The sequence below is a fragment of the Gopherus flavomarginatus genome, chromosome 5, assembly GCF_025201925.1.
Source record: "Gopherus flavomarginatus isolate rGopFla2 chromosome 5, rGopFla2.mat.asm, whole genome shotgun sequence".
Classification (NCBI taxonomy): Eukaryota; Metazoa; Chordata; order Testudines; family Testudinidae; genus Gopherus; species Gopherus flavomarginatus.
The window spans coordinates 116177451-116189555 of record NC_066621.1 but is presented as its reverse complement, the minus strand read 5'-3'; the positions used below and the strand labels follow the sequence as shown (position 1 = coordinate 116189555).

The window sequence follows — 12105 nt, the reverse complement described above, 5'->3', positions numbered from 1 at the left end:
CTCAGCTCAGTCTAGAGGTAGGTTCCATTTCCCCCTCTGAGAGAGGTGGTAGGTTCCTTCCTCCCCATTCCTAGGTCAGTGGTAGCATCCACAATCCGCAGAGTTCGGTCTAGACGAGGTGCCAACCCCCTCTTCGAGTTAATTGGTAGGATCCATTCTTCCCACCCCCTCGAGCTCGGTGGTAAGCACCATCGTCCCCCGCGGCCGGGTGCGGTGGTTTGCCCCGGCAGTAGCTGAGTCTCGGCCGGCCCCCGCCCCCTCCGCCTAGTCATTGATGTTGTTGTTTTTGTCGCAGGAGGCGGAGGCGAAGGCGAGGCCGCGGCCTGGGGCTGCAGCAGCAGCAGCGGGGCTCGGGCCGGCGCCAGGCATGGCGGTGTGCGGGGAGGCGGTGGGCGCCGGCTCCCTGCCCAGCGAGCTGGTGGTTCACATATTCTCGTTCCTGGCGGGCCCGGACCGGCTGCGGGCCTCGGCCGCCTGCTCGCACTGGCGGGAGTGTCTCTTCTACCCCGCCCTGTGGCCCCGGCTGCGCCTCAGCCTCCGCGTCTCCCCCGCCGAGCGCCCGCGCCTCGACTTCCTCATGCGCAAGTGCGGCTGGTTCGTGCGGGAGTTGCGCGTCCAGTTCGCCGCCGACAACTACCTGGGCGGCGGCGGCGGCGGCGGCGGCGGCGGGGTCTGCGAGGGGGCGGCGGCCGCGGCCGAGGGGGAGACGCCGCTCTGCCCTCGCTGGCTGGACCTGCTGAGGACCTACCTGGAGTTGGTGCTGTGCGTGCTGAGCAGCGTCCGCAATAACAGGTACTGCGGGGCTCTCCGGCCCAGCCTGGCCCGCTCCCTGGTGCTAACCAGCCGCGGGTGGGGGGAGACCTCTCAGGCCCAGCTCCTTCCAGCCCTCTTGGACCCAGACCCATTCCGTGGGGGGGATCTCAGGCCCGGCCCCCTGACCCTCGGCCGGGGGAATTCCCTCCTACACGGCCCCTTTCTTGGGGACCCCTCCGGGCGGGCCCCTTCCTCCAGCCACGGGCACCTTCCTGCGATGTGTTTGTAGAAACCTCTGGCTCTGTAAACAGAAAAGGAAGGTTGGGGGAAAGAGTTCAGTAAAACTGCTTACCGAAAGTGTGTTCAAGCAAATCCTGGAAACCAATTAAATTTCACCTGTGCATATTTTAAAATAAAGGGCATAAAGAAGGCCGCAATGAGGAATAGGTCACGTACTGTATGTGCTGATGCTTCATGAAGATAAATTGTGAAGTACCTACAAACTGATAGCCAATGCACACGTCACTTTCCATATTCATAGGAAGTGTGCTTTGATGAGGTGTACCAATTCAATATGTAAGAAACTGTCTCAAACGAAGCTTTATTTGGTATCTATGAAATGTAATTTCCATCACTTCTTATAGTGCAAACTCTGGAATAGTTCATAAACAGTATGTAAAACATATAGTAATAACTTGTTAAATTAGTGTCTTTGGAGTTCTTTATCAAACAGTGTTAGGGTTACAATATGTAAAGTAACTTAAACATATTTTGCATTGTATCATTTTAGCTGTGGAATATAAATATAACACACGGTATAGAAATCAATTAGCTGACAATTTACACTGGCCTGTAATAAGACTCAAGGACAATTGGAGCTGTACAAGACTTATTTTTGTCAAGAAAAAAGGAATTGAAATCAAATGTAGGGAGGATCAGAGCTATAAGTTTGAATTCTGGTGCATATCTAGACTCCATTTTTTCAAAATACTTCAGATGTGTCTTCATACTTTATTCATGCATGAACAGACCCAACAGATAAGTTGTAGTGAAAACACTAATGTACACGTTACACTTTTGGTAATTTAAGCTGTTCCTCCTACCACTGAACTGTGATGTGACCTTGGTATTGAAAAATATATTATCATAATAGCTCGGTTTCCTGATAGTAATTTCTGAAACAATTTAATCTCTAATAGAAGGAATCTTATATTTAGTCAGAGAAACTATTAAAGATGAATGACCTTTAGTTGTCTTTGATCTTGGGAGACGATGTTAAAGAGGAGGATGATTCAGTGGTTAAGATACTAGCTTAGAACTTGGGAGGCCTTGATTCAATTCTGTGCTTTGCCACAGTCTTCCTGAACAGTGTTGGATTCTTAGGGTATGTCTACATCTACAATTTTGCAGCGCTGGTTGTTACAGCTGTATTAGTACAGCTGTATAGGGCCAGCGCTGCAGAGTGGCCACACTTACAGCAACCAGCGCTGCAAGTGGTGTTAGATGTGGCCACACTGCAGCGCTGTTGGGCGGCTTCAAGGGGGGTTCGGGGAACGCGAGAGCAAACCGGGGAAGGAGACCAGCTTCGCCGCGGTTTGCTCTCGCGTTCCCCGAACCCCCGAGCAAGCAGGTCTCCTTCCCTGCGGTTTGCAGGGGGGTTCGGGGAACGCGAGAGCAAACCGGGGAAGGAGACCAGCTTCGCCGCGGTTTGCTCTCGCGTTCCCCGAACCCCCCTGCAAACCGCAGGGAAAGAGACCTGCTTGCACGGGGGTTCGGGGAACGCGAGAGCAAACCGGGGAAGCAGACTAGCTTCGCCGCGGTTTGCTCTCGCGTTCCCCGAATCCCCCTGCAAACCGCAGGGAAGGAGACCTGCTTGCACGGGGGTTCGGGGAACGCTGAGAGCAAACCGGGGAAGGAGACCAGCTTCGCCGCGGTTTGCTCTCGCGTTCCCCGAACCCCCCTGCAAACCGCAGGGAAGGAGACCTGCTTGCTCGGGGTTCGGGGAACGCGAGAGCAAACCGGGGAAGGAGACCAGCTTGATTACCAGAGGCTTCCTCAGGTATGCTGGGATACCTGCTTATTCCACGGAGGTCAAGAAAAGCGCTGGTAAGTGTCTACACTTGATTACCAGCACTGGATCACCAGCGCTGGATCCTCTACACCCGAGACAAAACGGGAGTACGGCCAGCTCTGCAAACAGGGAGTTGCAGCGCTGGTGATGCCCTGCAGATGTGTACACCTCCTAAGTTGCAGCGCTGTAACCCCCTCACCAGCGCTACAACTTTGTGATGTAGACAAGCCCTTAGTCTACTTGTTGCTCAGTTCTCATTGTAAAATGGTGATAATGGTACTTCCTTACCTTACTAGGATAATGGTAGCCATATAAACAACTAAGACAGAAAAGCAAGGGCCCATTAAGATGCTTCAGGGTTCCCCATCAATATTAGGCAAGGGTATGGCTGGAAAGGGATCTCCACCATTACACAATAAAAAAGCTGTAAATGTTAACTTGGGTATCTTTGTCTTCCACAGACGGTAAATCAGCTTATCAGAAAAGTGAATACAGTGATGTACAAAATCAAAACATGTTAGGGCTTCTATGGCTTTGGGGAGAAATCTTTTTTGTTTGGGTTTTTTCATGCTTTTTTTTCCTGAGTTGTAGCTAGAGAATAATGAATGTAATCCCTCCTTGGTTTTAGATGAGTACATATTTTTCATCTTCCTTTCAATTCCTCTAGGTAAAGCTTACTTTCTGAAAACCTCAGTTCTGCTCCAGCTCTGAACTGAGGACCCTAACCTTTATATTTTAGTACGTTTTACTCTATTCTTCCACTTGTCAACAGTTTAGGGCTGTCTGTCTCAATCGTTGTCAAGCTTTGTTACTATTCACTAGTTCTTTCTTGTTGGCCAACTTGAAAATACATCAGCCAATAAGTGAAAACTTCTTTATCAATATTGATCTATCAAACTGAGGTGTGAGAGTACAGCAGACACTACTATCTGAACTTGATGTTTTTTGTAAGGTACCTATTTATAATTAGGGCCCTACCAAATTCACAGTCCATTTTGGTCAATTTCATTGTTATAGGACTTTAAAAATTTAATGATTTGAGATATTTAAATCTGAAATTTCGTGGTGTTGTAATTGTAGGGGTCATCACCCACAAAGGAGGGGGGCCTAGAGGGGAAGGGGAGGCGAGGCATCGCAAGGTTATTGTAGGGAAGGTTGTGGTACTGTTACCCTTACTTCTGCACTGCTGGTAGTAGCAGTATTGCCTTCAGAAGTGAGCAACTGGAGAGTGGCAGCTGCTGGCCAGGAGCCAAGCTCTAAAGTGCAGAGCCACCGCCAGCAGCAGTGCAGAAGTAAGGATGGCATGGTATGATATTACCACCCTTACTTCTATGCTGCTGCTGGTGAGACATTGCCTTCAGAGGTGGGTGCCTGGCCAACAGCCGCTGCTCTCTGGCCAGCCAGCTCTGAAGGCAGCACCGAAGTAAGTGCGGTAATACCGTGAATCCTCCTGCCCGCCCCCCAAAAATAACCTTGTGGTCCCCCTGCAACTCCCTTTTGCTTCAGGACCCCCAATTTGAGAAACGCTGGTCTCCCCCACGAAATCTGGCCTTTTACCCTTTACTATATAGATTTCATGGTCTGTGATGTGTTTTTCATGGCTCTGAATTTGGTAAGGCCCTATTTATAATCCATAGTGCAGGAGTTCTTTTAAAAGGCCAAACAGCCTTTATTTCTGCATCACTACAATACTAACATTTTGTTGACTAATTTTTAAACACAGAGTGTGACTGACTTGGCAACAATGTATTTGTGAGTGGATTTCTAGTGTGCTGTCTCCCTGTGAAAAGTACTCTCATACTACAGTGTATCATTACTGAAATTCACTCTCTCTCTGGGGCTATCCCTAATTCCCCAAACACTTTATAACAAGTGCTTTTATATTAGGAGGGAGCTTTTGCTATTCTAAATCTGCCCTACTACTTTGCCAAGCTATTTTTTACATGCATCCTTTTCAAACTGGTGGATGCTTTAGACATTTCTTCAGTAAAATGTTTGCTTCTCTGTGCTACATGTTGATATAGCTAAAATAACGTCCCCCCCATTTTATGTAGCTCCTTTTAATTAAAATGAGTTGTAGTGGAGAAATGCCTTGGCACTTCAAGGTCCCTTGACAAAATAATCATTGTCTTGTTGCTAAGTTGGAATCAGGTGTCTTGTTGCGGAGAATCTCCTGTGAATCCTCTTCACATTTAATTCCAGCAATTTAGTTCAGCCTCTGAAGTGTGCAGTGTCATGCACTATTCAAAATACAAGGTACACAAACAAATCACAGCATATAAAAACATGCAGTAGAAGTGATATAGTGAATGACTAACTTCAGATTCAGGTCATAACTATGTCACAGCATTGGCAAGTTTTCCTTTGGTAACATTCAACTAGAACAGAATTCCATCTGAAATTTCCTTTCACAAATAAGAGGTGCTGCAGTAAATTGTAATTCATGGTGTATGGACATGCAAATTTTACTGTTAGCCAAATTGCATATTTGCATACATGGATCTTAAATGAATGTAAATAATTAGAGATGAAAAACATTGTGCTTATTCTGGTAGAGCCAGTTATACAATAGTTTCACTAACGCATAGATACTTCCCACCATAAATACCCAGAGCATAATACATGCTCCTCCTTTATTCCATCCTCATGACCATGTTTGAGTTTCGTGCTAAAATGCTTGAGTTCTCAAATTTGTGTGCATAAAAGTGTTGTCTTAAGTGATTTGGACACTGAAAATTCAAATTGAGAACCCCAAATACCTAAGAGTATCTGTATTTGCTACAGACCGCTAATCTCGAACAAGTTCTTGTTGTGAGTTGCTAAGGAAATGAACTTTGCTTCTCGTACTTTACTATAGAAAATCACTAGCTTTTACCCATGATCATGCCAAACCAGTCTAACATCATTCTTTGACAGGGTTACTGGCCTGGTGGATGGGGGAAAGCTGTAGATATGATGTATCTTTATTTTTAGTGTCTTTTAACACAGCACCAGGTGACATTCTCATAAGCAAGCTAGGGAAATGTGGTCCAAATGAAATTACTATAAGGTGGGTGCAGACTGGTTGAAAAACTGGACTCAGAATACTTACCGATGGCTTACTGTCATACTGGGGGGATGTATCTAGTAGAGTCTCTCAGGGGTCTGTCCTTTGTCCAGCAATAGTTAATATATTAATGATTTGAATAATGGGAGAGAGTAGGCTTATAAAATTTGAAGATAACAGCAAGTTGAGAGGAGTTGTTAGCACTTTGGAAGACAGGATTAGAATTCAAAATAACCCTGACTAATTGGAGAATTGGTCTGAAATCAGCAAGATGAATTTATTTAAGACAAGTGCAAAGTATTGCAGTTAGGAAGGAGAGAAATCAAATGCACAGCTACAAAATGGAGAATAACTGTCTATTTGGTAGTACTGCTAGAAATGCATCTGCAGGTTATAGTGTCTCACAAATTGAGTGCGAGTCAACAGTGTGATGCAGTTGCAAAAAAGGCTAATATAATTCCAGAGTGTATTAATAAGAGTTATTTATAAGACATGGGAGATAACTGTTCTGCTCTATTTGACACTAGTGAGGCCTCAGCTTGAGTACTGTGTCCAGTTTTTGGTGCCATACTTTAAGAAATATGTGGACAGATAGGAGAGAATCAAGAGGAGAGCAACAAAAAATTAAAAGGTTTAGAAAACCTGATGTATGAGTAAAGGTTTAAAAAAAACAAAAACCTGGGTGTGCTTTAACCTTGGCAAGAGAAAACTGAGAAAGGCCCTCAAATATGTTAAGGGCTGTAATAAAGAGAATGGTGATCAGTTTTTCTCCATATCTACTGAAGGTAGGACAAGAAGTAATCAGCTTAATCTGCAGCAAGGAGATTTGTTAGATATTAAAGAAAAACTTTCAAAGTACTGGAATAGGCTTCTAAAGGAGGCTATGGCATTCCTGTCATTGGAGATTTTTAAGATTAGGTTGGACGGACACCAGTCAAGGATGATCTATGTATGCTTGATCCTGCCCATTTGGCCTTCCATCCAAGTACCAGCTTCTGAGATCAGATGAGATGGGTGCATTCAGTCCCATATACCTTCAGGCAAAAGCCACATTTCTCCATTGGTGAGGTAACTGAACCCAAGTCAACTGTTTGGAAAGCTGTTCTACTCATTATGGACAGACGGGAGAGAGTCAAGAGGAGAGCAACAAAAAATTAAAAGGTTTAGAAAGCCTGATGTATGAGGAAAGGTTTAAAAAAAAACAACCTGGGTGTGCTTTAGTCTTGCTTTAGTCTTCAGTATAGCAGTTCTACTCATTGCTATACCACAAGTACATCTAATAAGTTGCAGAAGTTCTAGTTTCTGCGTCAGTCATATCAAAGGCGGCACCAAAGGGAATGAGTGAAGATTGAGAATCAGATGGTTCTTTTATGCTTCTTGGATGTCATTCTGGCAATGAAACCAGAGAATCTGCAGCTCTGATTTCTTACCATTGTGGGGTAAGTGTTTTTGTAAAATACTGTGCTAACTACTTCAACTTTGGTAAATAAACTATTATGCCTTATTGTGGTCTTATAAATCAAACTTACTCTTTGCATTACTGTACTGTTCAATATAACTTTCAAAAAACTTTTAAGTGCAAAAAAATCTTTTAGATGACTTTATGGTTCTTTGAGGATATATACCAAAGGACCTGAGGCAAGACACATGTCAGCCTGTAAAACTAAAAATAGTGAAGAATTTTGATGCTCTGTTGGGTACTGGATGATGATGTACACTTCTTCCATACACTGTACAAAACAAAGCTGAAGACTTAAACAAAGCTGATTTTAAAGCAGACGATTATGGGAACCTTTGGAAAAAATTCTATGTAAAACTTGGCTATTTCTCACAGACTGGAAGGATTTAATGAATTACTATTACTAACAGTTGCTGACAAATGACATAAAATAGACTGAGAGTCTTGCTGCTGGAAATCACTTACATTCCAGAGGGCCATCTTATAAATCTTGTGTTTGATATCACAGGCAGGCAGATCCAGAATTACTGTAAATTGAATGTTATGAATGACAGTCTCCTAATACAAAACTTGTACTGTATTTAGAAGAAATGTTTCTTCATTCTTTATTATTGAGTACATGGGCATTAAAAAGGATCTTGGTGTTCTGATAACAGTTCTACTCCTGCTGATTATTTTTGACCAGAAGTCAAAATCCTGTTTTGTAACAATATCGCAACAAATTGTGAGGATCACAAAGGATTATGACTTCTAATGGGGGAATGAGCAATAGGAACAGATCATCTCTTAAAACAATTCTAAGTAAGTAGCAGGTATGGGGAAACTTTCCATGAGTCATCAGAAGATCTATGCTCTTATTAAGATGGTTGTTTTTCAGGAAGATTATTTGGAGGGGGGGAGGACGTGGAGGGAGAAATATTTGCTTTTTTTATTCTGCTGTGTTGAAATCCATAAGTGTAGTCTTACCCTGTCAGAGCCATTCTGAGAAAAAGTAGGAAGGCGTTCATGTCTGTTGCTTGTTTCTCTCCCCTGTGAATACCTAGCACATCCAGTTACCTGCCTGATCTGTATCAGTGTGGAGAGCAAGAATCTAGATTTTAGTAAAACTCCAATATGTCAGCATAATGTGTCTTAAAGAATTTCTGGAATTAAATTGAGGCTCCAGGATTATAGGCCAAATATTCAGCATATTAAGGAAGTCAGAATGACCGCATCTTTACTGAGGGTATGTCTACACTACGAGATTATTCTGATTTTATATAAACTGGTTTTGTAAAACAGATTGTATAAAGTCGAGTGCACGCGGCCACACTAAGCATATTAATTCGGCGGTGTGCGTCCATGGTACTGAGACTAGCGTCGATTTCCGGAGTGTTGCACTGTGGGTAGCTATCCTATAGTTCCCACAGTCTCCCCTGCCCATTGGAATTTTGGATTGAGATCCCAATGCATGATGGTGCAAAACAGTGTCGCGGGTGATTCTGGGTAAAGGTTGTCACTCATTCCTTCCTCCATGAAAGCAACGGCAGACAATCATTTCACACCCTTTTTCCCTGGATTGCACTGGCAGACGCCATAGCATGGCAATCATGGAGCCCGTTTTGCCTTTTGTCACTGTCACCATATGTGTACTGGATGCCGCTGACAGGCGGTACTGCAGTGCTACACAGCAGCATTCATTTGCCATTGCAAGGTAGCAGAGATGGTTACCAGTTGTTCTGTACCGTCTGCTGCGCCATTGTAAATTGACGATGAGATGACGGTTATCAGTCGTTCTGTACCGTCTGCTGCTGTCATGGGTGCTCCTGGCTGGCCTTCGCTGAGGTCGGCTGGGGGCCCAAAGACAAAAATGGGAATGACTCCCTGAGTCAATCCCTCCTTTATGGTTTATCTAAAAATAGTCAGCCCTGCCTAGAATATGGGGCAAGTGTACTAGAGAACCAGAGAGCACAGCCGCTCCGTGTCAGATCCCGCAGAAATGATGAGCTGCATGCCATTCTAGGTGTGCCCCTGCAACAACCCCACCCATTGATTCCCTTCTCCCCCAACCTTTCTGGGCTACTGTGGCAGTGTCCTCCATTTGTGTGATGAAGTAATAAAGAATGCAGAAATAAGAAACAATGACTTTTTAGTGAGATAAAATGAGAGGGAGGCAGCCTCCAGCTGCTATGATAGTCCAGGCAGGACATTAAACGGTAGGGGGGAGAGGAGCCCAGCATCCTGCTGCTATGATAGTCCAGGCAGTAAAGAATCTTTTCTTTAGACATGAAGTGGTGGGGGGAGCTAATGGAACTCAGCCCCCAGTTGCTATGATGAGGACGGTTACCAGCCGTTCTGTACCATCTACCAGGAATGACCGGGAGTCATTCCTATTTTTACCCAGGCGCCCCTGGCCAACCTCACCTGAGGCCAGCCAGGAGCACTCACGGACTGATGATGATGATGGATAGCAGTCATATTGTACTGTCTGCCACCGGGGAGGGGAGAGGATGCTGCTATTCATTGCCGCAGCACTGCATCTACCAGCAGCATGCAGTAGACATAAGGTGACATAAAAAAGTCAAGAAACGATTTTTTTCCCCTTTTCTTTCACAGGGGGGGTAGGGGGGTAAATTGACGAGATATATCCTGAAACACTCCGGACAATGTGTTTGACCCTACAGGCATTGAGAGCTCAGCCAAGAATGCAAATGCTTTTCAGAGACTGCGGGACTGTGGGATAGCTGGAGTCCTCAGTACCCCCTCTGTCCCTCCATGAGCGTCCATTTGATTCTTTGGCTTTCCGTTACACTTGTCACACAGCACTGTGCTGTGGCCTCTGTCTATCATAGCCTGGAGATTTTTTCAAATGCTTTCTCATTTCGTCTTCTGTAACGAAGCTGTGATAGAACAGATTTGTCTCCCCATACAGCGATCGGATCCAGTATCTCCCGTATGGCCCATGCTGGAGCTCTTTTTGGATTTGGGACTGCATCGCCACCCGTGCTGATTAGAGCTCCACGCTGGGCAAACAGGAATTGAAATTCAGAAGTTCGCGGGGCTTTTCCTGTTTACCTGGCCAGTGCATCCGAGTTCGGATTGCTGTCCAGAGCGGTCACAATGGTGCACTGTGGGATACCGCCTGGAGGCCAATACCGTCGATTTGCGGCCACACTAACCCTAATCCGATATGGTAATACCGATTTCAGCGCTACTCCTCTCGTCAGGGAGGAGTACAGAGACTGGTTTAAAGAGCTCTTTATATCGATATAAATGGCCTCGTTGTGTGGATGGGTGCAGCCTCAGGCCTGGTCTACACTATGTGTTTAAACCGATTTTAGCAGCGTTAAACCGATAGGGATCAGTATTGTTCTTTTCATTTTCATTAATGATCTATAGGGGATATGAGTTCAGCATTGCTCAGACTTACAGGTGGTGATAACGATCATGTGGCTAGCAAATGCAAAAGAGAACAGAACTAAATCGCACTATAGCTGTCATTATTTACTTAAATAGTAAACTCTTTGAGGCAGAGACTTTCTAGTTTGTACAGTGTCTAGCACAAAGTGTTGCAGCCATTTGCTGCTACTAATGTAATCTTGAAACAAAACAATGGGCTATAAGTAGTGAAATTATACTGACTCTTAAACAGGCCCTACGTGCCCTGCAGTTCTGTGGGTGCGTAACTAATCCCTTGTACAGCACTGTTTTCCAGATCAAAGCTTTTAAAAAGAGAGTTTCTAGCCCTTATATGTAATAATGTAATGTCTTCCCATCTTTCAGAGCATCTGCAGACTCAGAAACTGCCTCATTCATCTCAATGACTTGATCTGAAATCTGAAGATGACAGTTTCATTCTCAGCATTACATATGATGCTGCCAATCATTTTAGCAGAAACATCCAGCCATTCTACTTCCTTCATCATACTAAACTGACTCTCTGCTTCCTAGGGGCAAAAAACCCCAACTATCCCCCTTCTCTGGTGCCAAAATCTTGAGCTTTCCCCTCACCCAACAGTTTTATTTGCGGTAGTTAGGCATCTTCAGTATGCCTCCAATTTTTATATTGAAAATGAGAATAGTCAGCATAAAATAAAATATCAAGTAACTTGGGCTACTCTACTGATCATACTCATTTTAATATTTTAATGAAAACTTCCAAAGCTGTATATACAGGAACGTTGTTGAAGCATTTAGGTGTGTGTAGCTTGCTGTGGAGTATTTGAGGCCTTGCTAGTAAGTCCCTCATTCACTTAGGAGAGGAAATAGACAGCAGATACAACTATAGGAGACAGCTGTTAGGAAATCAGACTAGGAAGTGATGACAGATTGCAAACTAAATGAGAGATTTCTAGTAGTGTTAGTGCACAGTGATTATAAAGGGTGATATATTGGACCTAAAAATTAGCAAAGTGAGACATCCCCTCTACGTATCCTTGTTTCCACTGCAAGTGAAATATCTTATGAAGATTTAGTCATCTAGTAAAGTGCAGTGAAGAGCCCAGGGAAGGTTCCCTGGTGCTGCAGCATGGGCTTTAGTGTTGCTGATATTCACATAGTAAACTTGGGAACAGATTTTTGGATGTAGCATCTTTAAAATTTTAAGTCCTGAAAGTGTGGTGACTTCTTGTTTGAAGCATGCATAAGGGAATTGTACTGTTCCTCATCACATTTCTGGTGGTGTCAGTAGGAGCATTAAGTGATGGAAAAAAAGGTCTAAGAATGTGTCTTTGTCTAGGATTGATCATGGCCATATTATTTACATCTTTTTGCAATCAACTCTTTCTTCCTCATGCC

At 44.3% G+C, this 12105-nt stretch overlaps 1 protein-coding gene across 2 annotated transcripts in view; it reads left to right on the top strand.

Moving 5' to 3' along the window:
* Positions 1–187: 187 nt before the first annotated feature.
* The window catches only part of FBXO33 (F-box protein 33), a 29096-nt gene continuing 17178 nt past the window's right edge, over positions 188–12105 (top strand). For both annotated transcript variants that reach the window (XM_050955729.1, XM_050955728.1), the window contains exon 1: positions 188–792. In XM_050955729.1, the coding sequence (XP_050811686.1) occupies positions 275–792 (518 nt within the window). In that variant the 5' untranslated portion in view covers positions 188–274. The remainder of the gene's footprint in view (positions 793–12105) is intronic.